Source organism: Parasteatoda tepidariorum, chromosome 1, assembly GCF_982258835.1.
Source record: "Parasteatoda tepidariorum strain Cologne lab strain chromosome 1, Ptep-v5.0, whole genome shotgun sequence".
In the NCBI taxonomy this organism is placed as follows: domain Eukaryota; kingdom Metazoa; phylum Arthropoda; class Arachnida; order Araneae; family Theridiidae; genus Parasteatoda; species Parasteatoda tepidariorum.
The window spans coordinates 48,363,635-48,376,661 of NC_141755.1; the positions used below are offsets into that span (position 1 = coordinate 48,363,635).

The following is a 13,027-nucleotide window of genomic DNA, read 5'->3' on the forward strand; positions in this document are numbered from 1 at the left end:
AGTTAAATGAAAGAAATGTTAGCAGAATGAAACCACTCATCCCCTTCCTTCCAGTTCTGAATCCCATTATCCATTATGGAAACTACTAATACTTTAAAAAAATTTTTATTGTTTTGAAAGAAAGAAATATTTAAACTGTTATGGAATGCAAATATTTGACTGGAGTTAGTTCTGTTATATAGTACATTAGTAGTGAGTACAATAAATTAAAAATATATATATTTCTGAAAATAATCAGATTACAAATAATAATTAACATTAAAAAATAATTTTTTTAGTATTTGTCTGTTTTTCTTAGACACCCACACGTCAAATATCTTATTAAGTTGTACAATGCCCTATTCAGCCCATTCAGACAAACAAGTATATTTACATTTTTTGCATCAATTTGATATCAAAGTTTTGTTTTGGTGGAGTTCATAACACTGAACTTCCTCCAGCTGTCTACATAATGTAGTGGCATTACTGAAGCAATGTGAACGATGTTGTATACTGTTGAATACGAATGGTATAAATCAGTTTTCTTAAAAAAATCACTTCTTTAAAAAAAAAAAAAAACATCTTTCTCAGGTCTCACAATGTAGCAAATATTGTCATTCGTTACGTTGCCAAATGAGACATTTTGGTACTGTGGTGAGCAGCACTTAGAACCCTGAAAAAATTGGATAGTTGGCATTTTAAAAAATTGATTTTTAACTATTACAAAATACTGTAATGAACGCTTTTCAATTTTAAGTTGAAGGGTGCCATGGTCTTGAACTTTGGTGCCCCTGCAGTTTCCCTAAAGTTTTTCCACAAAGCTGATATATTCTTTGATTTAATTAAATATGCATTTATTTCAAGGACTTACTCGGAAACTCCATCTACTCTCGTTTGCCAACCTCTGAGGTATCCTAATGATCATCTTGCCCCCCTTAAAATATAATACTTTTTTTTATTAAAAAAAAGAAAGATAATTTTTGCTTATAAACTATATAATAATTCTGATTTTATGTAAGGCCATTTTGGTAATATGTTCGTCGTTGCAAATTGAACGATCCTTTGAATTTCTACATACTTTTGTATTTTTTTTTACAACTATGAATTTTGTACAGCAAAGCAAAATGTGACCTAAAGCAAAAAATTTGGAAAAACAATCGCAAAAAAAGCTCTTAAAATTGCATTAACTTGCGTTGAAGTTGGAATTTCAAAAAAAAAAAATTTGATGTGTTCATAAACAAATATGGTCCATTCAGCTTGTTAAATCTCAATGGGCAATGATTCAGTAAAATTAGGTAACCTATGCACTAGACGTAGATTTAAAGAAACTTTTATAAATAGCTTTTAATTTCAAGATTATATTAACTTTAATGTTTTTTTCTAAATTGAATAATTTGTTTTTCACATAGTACTTAATGTAAAAGGATTTTATAAAAAAAAAACTCTATTTCACTCTATAGGTGAAGTTCACTTATGAAAGTATCTGTCGTCTGAGACCAGGAGTTAGTATAATGGCATTATATGGCAGTTTGCATCAACTAAGAAGGATGCAGATTTATGATGAATTCTGCAAAAAGAATCATGTTGTTATGTTTGCAACAGATGTCGCATCTAGAGGATTAGGTATGGCATTTTTATTTTACAAAAATTAACTAATTTTGATATAGATTTTAGTTTATAAATGAATTTGCATGTTTTAGTTAAAAAATATTTACAGTAGGGAACCGATTATCCGGAACGATCGGGACCATCGCTATTCCGGATAACTGATTTTTCCGGTTTTCTGAATCGCTACAAAAAGCAGCTTTCTTTTATTGTTAAACCCAACTAAAAAAAAATTTTTGGAAATAATCTTGAAAAAACGAAGTAATACACTAATGATTATTTCCAAAATGATGGTAAGGTAAACATCTTTCAAAAAAGAAAGGAAAATCCAAAAATCTTACGAGGAAAAAAAAATTTTTTTTTAAAAAATGGCGGAAAAATTTATCGAATTTCGTTCCGGTTTTTTGGTTTTCCGGTTTACTGATTTCCGGATAACGGGTTCTGTACTGTATTTACTTATTTATTTTTGTGAATGCTCTTGCTGTTATCTTATGTGTGTTTTAATTGAATTACCTATCTATAATTTCTTAATAGAATCACAGAAGATCTGTATTTAAAGCTATGTTATATTATGATGAACTTCAATATTTTAAAGCTTTATTAAATACATATCCATCAGAGAAAATAGTCACTGTTGAAACTCTGTAATTCATGTGTCTCATTTAGCTAAAAAAAAAAATTAATATTTTGTCAATACATAGCTGTTTTAATGGGGGGGGGGGAAATTTTAAGCCTATATACATTATTTTTATTGTTATTTTAATATTTCTAGTAATGCTTCTTATTACAACATTTTTTAAATTTTCGTTTCGTTACCTTTTATTTTCCTCAAAGAATATTTATATAAATTTAATGTACAAACTAAAAATTTCGTTAAAGAAGTTGCTAACTAGAATAGATTAAAAATAGCATATATTTAATCGATCCCTACTTGTTTTTCCCTGGTTATAAATCAGCAACCAAAATTATCTGTAATTGTCTTGTTCAAAGAATAAAAATGTGATCTTATTTCTATCTGTATATGTTGCCCTAAAACTGGAAAGCTGTTAATGTAAACAGTACCTAGCTAATCTTCAGCTTAACTGGGAGGATTTATTAAAGTGTAGAATCATAAAAAAATTTTAGTTAGATGTGTACATTAATGGCTTCCACCTTGTTAAAGTTCAAAATGTTTATTTATTTTATTTACTTTCCCTGCTTCTATCCCCTCTACTTTTTATGTGTTGTCAATGGTTGTTTTTTCCTTCTTATAATAACATTAATTTCCTAAATTTTAATAATATTTTGAATCATAAGATTCTTGGTGTTTGGTTTGAGTTTTTTAATTGGCTGTTCTACTAATTTGCCATTGTTTTTTTGTAGCAACTTAATTCTTCAGCTATCTAAAAATGAATAACATTGTAAATTTTAGATTTTAAAAACATTGCTGATGTTCCAGAAAAGATCTGATTTTACTTAGTAGTTCATTTAGGGATTATCTAGGTAGTTTGTCCAACTGTCTAGATAATCCATAGAATAACTGATTTCTGCGTTTGAACTATAACACTGAAATTGTTTTTTTTTTTTTTTTAAATGTTTAAAAAAAATTTCTCCTTTACTTGAGTAATGGAAACATTGTTCTTTAAAAAAATAACATAATAACTTGTAATAAAAAAAAATATGAAATATATTTTCTCAGGATACACCATAATAAAAATTCTAATATTGCCCAGCACTAGTCTTAATTGTCTGAAAGTATTTTAAGCTTGTCCTTTACTTAAAATTTCAAAAATAGTTAAAACACTTAAAATTTTAAATACAATGACTATGCACTTATTCATATCAAAAAATAGATATCGAATTGCTGAAAAAAATTAGTGCTGAGTAAAAAATACAATACCAGCTGAAAGCATACAATTCAATTTTTCTTTCAATAAATTTTAGTAAATTATGAAATATATAATTATACTTAATTCAAAAGGTTGCATAATTTTGTGTAATATCTATAAAAGTTAGAGTTTTTTAAAAAAATAAAACCAACCATTTTAAGAAAGATGGGAGTCTCATTCAATAATAACAGTTTATGAAGTTTCAGATTGGCATATTGATTAAATTCTAAATTGTATAGCTTTGTTCACATAAATCTACAAGTTTAGGGTAGTTAGGTTAATATATTATTCACATTTGATAATAGTTTAACCAATAAGATATTAATTTTGTATTTTTTGATTTCTTGCACTTTTTTCATTGCCTAAACTACATAAAATTATTTATGGACAGTTTGAGGGGAGGACCACAAAAAAAATTTTTTTTCACAGTGAATTTATTCATAGTATACAAAATCCTGCTAACTCTGGCTTAAATTAATATATTCTTCATAACAAGTAAACATTGATATGCTTTCCTAAAGAATCATATTAATAAAAGGTTAATAGTGTACACTAAATACCAGTTTCCTTGTTTATATATAAAAAGAAAAACTTTGCTTTCTGTGCTAAAGAATAATGGACCGATAAAAAAATTTCTTTTCCTAATTTATTTATTTATTTTTTTGCAGATTTTCCTAATGTTAATTGGGTTGTTCAATTAGATTGTCCTGAAGATGTTAACACTTATATACATCGTGCTGGGCGAACTGCTAGGTAAATTCATTGTTTTATTATTTGTTTCCTCTTTCCATTTAATTTTATTGCATTATAAATTGTTAACAAATTGGAAATAAAATTTATCCTTTTTAGAAAGAAAATGACAAAACATCTTGAATATTTTTATACTAACTTTCAAAACTGCATTTAAATCTTTCAATATTTTTGTTTTAATGAAATTTGCATGAGCTCAAAATTCAGTTTGTAAAAAGAAAAAGAAAATTCTTTCTTTTTACTTTTTTATTGACTTTAAATTTGTAATTATTTTAAATTTACCTTATATTTAAATTTATCAGCTCATATAAATTGTAAGGAGCTTGTTTCTGAAATATCTTTTACATACCAATGACTATAATTTTTGGAGATAGTTATGATGCAGAAAGAGAAAACAACTCATTAATAATTGGATTTAAGATCATTCAGTTCTCACAGCATTTTAGAGTGTCTATGTAATCTGTTTTACAATACCTAGACTCAAAATGCAAGAATAATAGTAAAATAAAATTGTTAAGATACTTTCATACTTGCCAACTTTTACGGATTATCCGTAAAATGTACGGATTTACGTCTAATTTTACGGGCCTACGGATTAACCTGAAATTTATACGGATCCCCCGTTTTTAACGTTGCACGATTAGCGCATCAGCAAAATTCCGCGATTATCAGCTGCTACGGAGCTAGAGTAAAACCATTTGTAAAGGGGGAAAACAGAAAAAATGACACGAGTTTTCCGATCTATTCCAAAGCAACACGGTAACCACACACCCCTTATAAGTGGCTTATCCTCGTAACCATAGTAACGGCACGTTCACGTGTAAACCAGTTGATTGGTTATTCTCCTTTTCTCCCTCCTAACTGCTTCCAGTCTCCTCTAGTGAATGCGCTGTTCCCGTCATTATTGCCACTCCCCGTTTCAAATACGTCACTGAACTAGCCGATCCAAACGTCGTTTTCCCTCCCTCTGTAACGAACGAAAACGGTACTGAACTGTCGCCTACTACTTAGCTTGTAATCACGTGGTGTGCGTTAAAAATGAAACCGAAGAAAACTTATTTTCAATCGTATAAGAATTCTTATACTGCAGAGTTTCCATGCATAAAAAAATCAAACAAAGGAGAAAAGTATGCTTATTGTACGATTTGTTTTTCTGACTTTCTAATATCGCACGGAGGTAGAAATGATATACATCGCCACGTGACCGGACCGAATCATGCCAAGAACATTGAAAACGCTGAAAATAACCAAAGACTAAGCAAATTTTTTAAGCCACCTGATAATGTCCAAGATGAAGTAATGCGTGCTGAGTTATTGTTTACCTCTTTTTTAGTTGAGCATAATGTTCCGCTAAATGCCGCCAGCCATGTGGGTCCGCTTTATCGAAAGATGTTTCCGAAAAGTGAAATTGCGAAACGTTACGGATAAGCTAAAACCAAAACTGCATCCTTTGTTCATGGAATGGCTATGGATCGAACTTCAGAAATTATTAAATATTTGCAAGAACAAGCATTTACTGCAGCATGTGATGGTAGTCACGAAGCTGATTATAAGTTGTACCCAGTTGTGGTGAGTTATTTTAACGTGGATCTTCAACGCATTGAAAGTACTTTATTGGCAATCCCAAATTTGGAAGGAAACTTCACAGGTGAAAATATAAGCTCCCTTCTTTTAAATGTGTTTGAAAGAACCGTACTGAATAGCGAACAATTATGTCTAATAAAACTTTAGAAAGCCGCTTATATTAAAAACCAAATTTTCTAAAATCTGTCACGAACAAGTGTTTGAAAAAGATTTTTTAATTAAAGCAAAGAAGGCTACTTCAGCTTCTTTGAATTCAGCATCCTCTTTTGTTGTTGATTTAGAGGAAAACCCTTAAAGAACTATTTTATTTTGCATATAACATTTTTTTAAAAAGTAGCATCATTGTAATAGAATTTGAAATAATTGTAATAGAATTTGAGATGATAAATGGTTGGTTGATTAGATAATCCTGTACATTTTCTAACAAGTGCAATTAAAAAATTTAATGAAAATTTGGTTTTTACTTCATCAACATTCAATCATGTGATAGATTCTATAATTAATATACAGTACAGAACCCATTATCCGGAAATCAGACAACCGGAACGAAATTCGATAAATTTTCCCGCCATTTTTTAAACAAAATTTTTTTTCCCTTATAAGATTTTAGGATTTTTCTTTCTTTTTTGAAAGATGTTCACCTTACCATCATTTTGGAAATAATCATTAGTGTATTACTTCATCGTTTTTTCTTCTTTTCAAGATTATTTCCTAAAAAAAATTTTTTTTTAGTTGGGTTTAACAATAAAAAAACGGCTTTTTGTAGCGATTCAGAAAACCGGAAAAATCAGTTATCCGGAATAGTGATGGTCCCGATCGTTCCGGATAATCGGTTCCCTACTGTATTTATTATTCATTTGTGGTGTATTTTTACTTATTAAATAATTCGAATAGTCTTGAATTTTTTCGTAAAAAAAGTTTTACTGATGGCAGTTTTTTTAAGTTGGCAAGTATGTACTTTTATCTTTTCATATGAATTTTATCTACATTTTGTTTCATAACATCACTTTCAAACTGGTGAATGCTATTTTTAGAGACTGTTATGATGTCGAAATAGAAAACAACTAATTGATAATTGGATTTAAGATCATTAAGTTCTCACAGCATTTTAGAGTGTCTATGTAATCTGTTTTTCGATACCAAGACTCATGAAAATGCAAGAATAATGATTAAATAAAATTGTTAAGATACTTTTATCTTTTCATATGTATTTTATCTACATTTCATTTGTTTACATCACTTTCAGACTGATGAATGCTATTTTTGGAGACTGTTATGATGCAGAAATAGAAAACAACTAATTGATAATTGGATTTAAGATCATTAAGTTCTCACAGCATTTTAGAGTGTCTATGTAATCTGTTTTTCGATACCTAGACTCATGAAAATGCAAGAATAATGATAAAATAAAATTGTTAAGATACTTTTATCTTTTCATATGAATTTTATCTACATTTCATTTGTTTACATCACTTTCAGACTGATGAATGCTATTTTTGGAGACTGTTATGATGCAGAAATAGAAAACAACTAATTGATAATTGGATTTAAGATTATTAAGTTCTCACAGCATTTTAGAGTGTCTATGTAATCTGTTTTTCGATACCTAGACTCATGAAAATGCAAGAATAATGATGAAATAAAATTGTTAAGATACTTTTATCTTTTCATATGAATTTTATCTACATTTTGTTTCATAACATCACTTTCAAACTGGTGAATGCTATTTTTAGAGACTGTTATGATGTCGAAATAGAAAACAACTAATTGATAATTGGATTTAAGATCATTAAGTTCTCACAGCATTTTAGAGTGTCTATGTAATCTGTTTTTCGATACCAAGACTCATGAAAATGCAAGAATAATGATTAAATAAAATTGTTAAGATACTTTTATCTTTTCATATGTATTTTATCTACATTTCATTTGTTTACATCACTTTCAGACTGATGAATGCTATTTTTGGAGACTGTTATGATGCAGAAATAGAAAACAACTAATTGATAATTGGATTTAAGATCATTAAGTTCTCACAGCATTTTAGAGTGTCTATGTAATCTGTTTTTCGATACCTAGACTCATGAAAATGCAAGAATAATGATAAAATAAAATTGTTAAGATACTTTTATCTTTTCATATGAATTTTATCTACATTTCATTTGTTTACATCACTTTCAGACTGATGAATGCTATTTTTGGAGACTGTTATGATGCAGAAATAGAAAACAACTAATTGATAATTGGATTTAAGATTATTAAGTTCTCACAGCATTTTAGAGTGTCTATGTAATCTGTTTTTCGATACCTAGACTCATGAAAATGCAAGAATAATGATGAAATAAAATTGTTAAGATACTTTTATCTTTTCATATGAATTTTATCTACATTTCATTTGTTTACATCACTTTCAGACTGATGAATGCTACTTTTGGAGACTGTTATGATGCAGAAATAGAAAACAACTAATTGATAATTGGATTTAAGATCATTAAGTTCTCACAGCATTTTAGAGTGTCTATGTAATCTGTTTTTCGATACCTAGACTCATGAAAATGCAAGAATAATGATAGAATAAAATTGTTAAGATACTTTTATCTTTTCATATGAATTTTAACTACATTTCATTTGTTTACATCACTTTCAGACTGATGAATGCTATTTTTGGAGACTGTTATGATGCAGAAATAGAAAACAACTAATTGATAATTGGATTTAAGATCATTAAGTTCTCACAGCATTTTAGAGTGTCTATGTAATCTGTTTTTCGATACCTAGACTCATGAAAATGCAAGAATAATGATAAAATAAAATTGTTAAGATACTTTTATCTTTTCATATGAATTTTAACTACATTTCATTTGTTTACATCACTTTCAGACTGATGAATGCTATTTTTGGAGACTGTTATGATGCAGAAATAGAAAACAACTAATTGATAATTGGATTTAAGATCATTAAGTTCTCACAGCATTTTAGAGTGTCTATGTAATCTGTTTTTCGATACCTAGACTCATGAAAATGCAAGAATAATGATAAAATAAAATTGTTAAGATACTTTTATCTTTTCATATGAATTTTATCTACATTTCATTTGTTTACATCACTTTCAGACTGATGAATGCTATTTTTGGAGACTGTTATGATGCAGAAATAGAAAACAACTAATTGATAATTGGATTTAAGATTATTAAGTTCTCACAGCATTTTAGAGTGTCTATGTAATCTGTTTTTCGATACCTAGACTCATGAAAATGCAAGAATAATGATGAAATAAAATTGTTAAGATACTTTTATCTTTTCATATGAATTTTATCTACATTTCATTTGTTTACATCACTTTCAGACTGATGAATGCTATTTTTGGAGACTGTTATGATGCAGAAATAGAAAACAACTAATTGATAATTGGATTTAAGATCATTAAGTTCTAACAGCATTTTAGAGTGTCTATGTAATCTGTTTTTCGATACCTAGACTCATGAAAATGCAAGAATAATGATAAAATAAAATTGTTAAGATATTTTAATCTTTTCATATGAATTTTAACTACATTTCATTTGTTTACATCACTTTCAGACTGATGAATGCTATTTTTGGAGACTGTTATGATGCAGAAATAGAAAACAACTAATTGATAATTGGATTTAAGATCATTAAGTTCTCACAGCATTTTAGAGTGTCTATGTAATCTGTTTTTCGATACCTAGACTCATGAAAATGCAAGAATAATGATAAAATAAAATTGTTAAGATACTTATATCTTTTCATGTGAATTTTATCTACATTTCATTTGTTGACATCACTTTCAGACTGATTAATACTATTTTTGGAGATTGTTATAATGCATGCAATTTTTAACTGTTAGATGTGTTATCAATTTGTTGATTTTTAATACTTATCAGTTAAATATTTGTTAAATATAAATGAATTTGTTTTTGTTATAGGTATGAAAAAGGTGGTGAATCTCTTTTAGTGTTATTACCATCTGAGAAGGATTCCATGATTAAACAACTTGCAGATCGTAAAATACCTATTGAAGAAATAAAGTAAATATTTTTTTAAAATTTATTAGTTTTTTTCCTTTTAAAGAAAGTCTCTATAATATTATCTGTGTCGAATCAGCTCCTAAACTATCTGATGATAACTTTCTGTTTTCTTCCTCTGAAAAAAAGAACTTTTTCTAACCTTTGCAACTTTCTTGCAGTGAAAACTTCTTAGTTAAGTTTTGTACACTGATAACTAATAAAAAATATTTATGCAGGTTATACCAATGGAACTCATGTTTATTCTAAGAAATCCAAACTGCTAATTATTGCTTACCTACCTGTAAAAAAATCTTACTACTGTGTACAAAGATAACTATTTTTACGTCTGATTTACCTGAAAAAATATACTTGTTTATAATAAAGATGCACTGAATATTTAGATATTTTTCAGTTATTTTTGCCAAATATTTATAAGGAATCGAAAAGGTAAAGAAAATTATTTAAATCAACAATTATAAGTTTTTATTTTGCTTTAATCCTCAAAACTCTGAGCTCTTAGCCACGTTTGTACATAGATAATTTTCTGCTTTTAAATTACATTTAAAGTGAATGAATAGGGAGGAATTATTTGTTATAAAGTCATTTGGGTCCAAGAAAAAAAATTTCCCTGTAAAAACATTAAAGTAACACTATATTTATTTCATCGCATTAATTTTTTCCTATAAATAAATTGATTTCTTGTTATCTTGTGACTTTGTAAGAAAATAAATACTGCTTTTCTATATAAAAAGTAAGTTTTATATTGTTTGTTAATTTTTAGTTTGATACAAAATACTGTTTCAAGAAATGTATTAATTTTATCCCCACTTTCTCTAATTATATATTCTTTCTCTTTAATAAATTACTTTTACTGTTTCCAAACTTTTTATAATTATTATCCACTTTTCATTTATAATTTTAATTATTCAAATATGATTATTTATTTTCCTTATTTACTGCCATTTTTCTATTATAAATACTTTTGTTTTCTTTTTAAACCAGGGCTAATCCAAATAAACTTCAAGATGTAAGAAGAAAGCTCGATGCTATTCTATCAAGGGATAAAAATTTTAAAGAATCTGCATCTAGGGTATGTGTTTTTTTTTCTTTTTTTCTCCATGTTTGGTTTGGAAACTTGGTTTTATTTAAAGAGTGGACATCCTGATTGTGTTCTTTAAATTAACTAAGACTTTTTTAAATTTTCAAAAACCTACAGATTTTTCTCATTTTATTTTGATTGTAATTAAAATATTCTATTAAGAATACTAATTGTAGATGCAAGCAATATTTCTTGAATTTACTCTTGTTTTATAATCATCATTTAGAATTACTAATAAAATGTACCTGTTTTATTAAAGTTGACCAAATAAATTAATGTCCCTCTTAATTTAATACAAAAAGGCAGCTATTTTATTGCTATAGTTTCAAGTAGCTTAATTATTTTTTTATTTCCTATTTTAGTTTTTAAGAATTAGTAATTTAAGGGGGGGGATTTATGATATACGGATTACTCCATTTTCACAAAATTAAATGTTTCAAGGTCAAGTAGAAATTGATATGAAGAGTGCCATAGACATTTGTTTGGTAAAAAAAGATGCATTTACAATATTTGTGATTTTCGTTTTAAAGTTTGCGAAAAGTTAATCAATAATACTTTTATTGCTTGATGATTTTATTCACCCTTTTTGTAAAATAAGAGTGAAATAATTTTGTTTTCAATTTTTAGTTAATTTTCAAAATTCTTAGTTAATTTTTAAGTTAAAACATGTGTTATTCATAACTCATTTGCTGTACTTTAATTTTGATAAAAATTTGCAGTTATCTGGATGTATGTTTTTTTTAAAGTAGTTTCTTAGAACCTGCATTTTTTTTAAAGCATGTTGCACCTATAATGTATTCTTTTTAATCATCACTTTATTATTTTTAATTCATTTTTTTAATTCATCTTATTATTTAATTCATACTTTTATATTTATATCAATATAAAAATGAAACATGTTGTGTTATTACCAGTTATTCTGTTATTATTCTACTCTCAAACTTGTAACATATGTTGTAGAGCAATTTAAAATTGTGTTTAATTCTTTACAAAATATTTTATACGCAAGTTGTAATAATATTTTTATGTGTAGTTAATAATTTTGTTAAATAAGTAATTAGTGAAGAATAAATGTTCCTTGTATTTTTTTGCACATTCACAATACAACAACCTCACATTTTAAGACCCCTTTTTTTTTAAAACTAAATGCCTCGTTATATTGAAAGTTGACTATACAAACAGGGCGTAAGAAAAGTTTGGTAATAATCAAATATCTTGAAAAATATTTATTGGATCGAAAAAGTTGGATAAACAAATTTCATATTATTTGAAAAGTTATCCAATGTTACTAAACTAGATTTTCCACCCTCACCTATGAGGGCAAAGTGGGGGCAACTTTGATATCTTAAATATGAACCCCCTTTTTTTTATTGCAGTTTTGGATTCTACAAAAATAAAGTAACCCTATTTGACCAATAGGATTCTGCATTTTGCACTCAGAACCTGCTGTAGACAACAGCAAAAATTAAAATATGATGCAGACAGTTTAAAATGATGATTTCTCAACACTCATCAGATTGAAAAAAAATTTTTATCGAAAGAAAAATGGGCAATTTAAAAAATTTGAAACGTGTCTGTTTTTATAAATAGCTTTTGGTTAGTTTTTGTAGTCTGAACCTGAATCCTTTATTGTGTAAAAAATCACAGAAACATGTAGAAAAAGTGAAATAAAAAGCATGGTAACAAATCAGGTAAAAATTTTCGTCGAATTTGAACAAAAAATTTGTTATAGGTATGAAGTGTACCTTAATACAAGTATGAAAAAAAAATTAGCTATTCCAAGTATTTGTATAATTTTCCTACGTACACAATTATAAATTTCAGGGTTTGGAATCATAATAGTGACAAAATTAAACAACAGACTTATCCTAGAAAGACTTATTTATAATTGACCTTCTTTTAGTAGTATTTCTGGCAGATCTCTGATGATTCTACCCTTCTGCAATTTTATTTACAAAATGGGGGAGGAACTTTCACATAAATTATTACGTAACTTTCACAAATAATAAAAAAGTAAAATTAAAGCAAAAAATATAGGAAAGATAGATAGATTTATTATATACATACATAAAGGATACAAAAATTTGTGATGCAAAATTAAAGTAAGCCTAATGGTA

General features: G+C 27.3%; 1 protein-coding gene across 1 annotated transcript in view; it reads left to right on the forward strand.

Moving 5' to 3' along the window:
- Nucleotides 1-13,027, forward strand: part of LOC107440403 (putative ATP-dependent RNA helicase DDX10) — a 38,186-nt gene that overhangs the window by 15,595 nt on the left and 9,564 nt on the right. The window contains exons 9-12 of the mRNA XM_087163115.1: nt 1,440-1,602; nt 4,121-4,205; nt 9,731-9,832; nt 10,814-10,901. Of these exons, the coding sequence (XP_087019241.1) occupies nt 1,440-1,602; nt 4,121-4,205; nt 9,731-9,832; nt 10,814-10,901 (438 nt within the window). The remainder of the gene's footprint in view (nt 1-1,439; nt 1,603-4,120; nt 4,206-9,730; nt 9,833-10,813; nt 10,902-13,027) is intronic.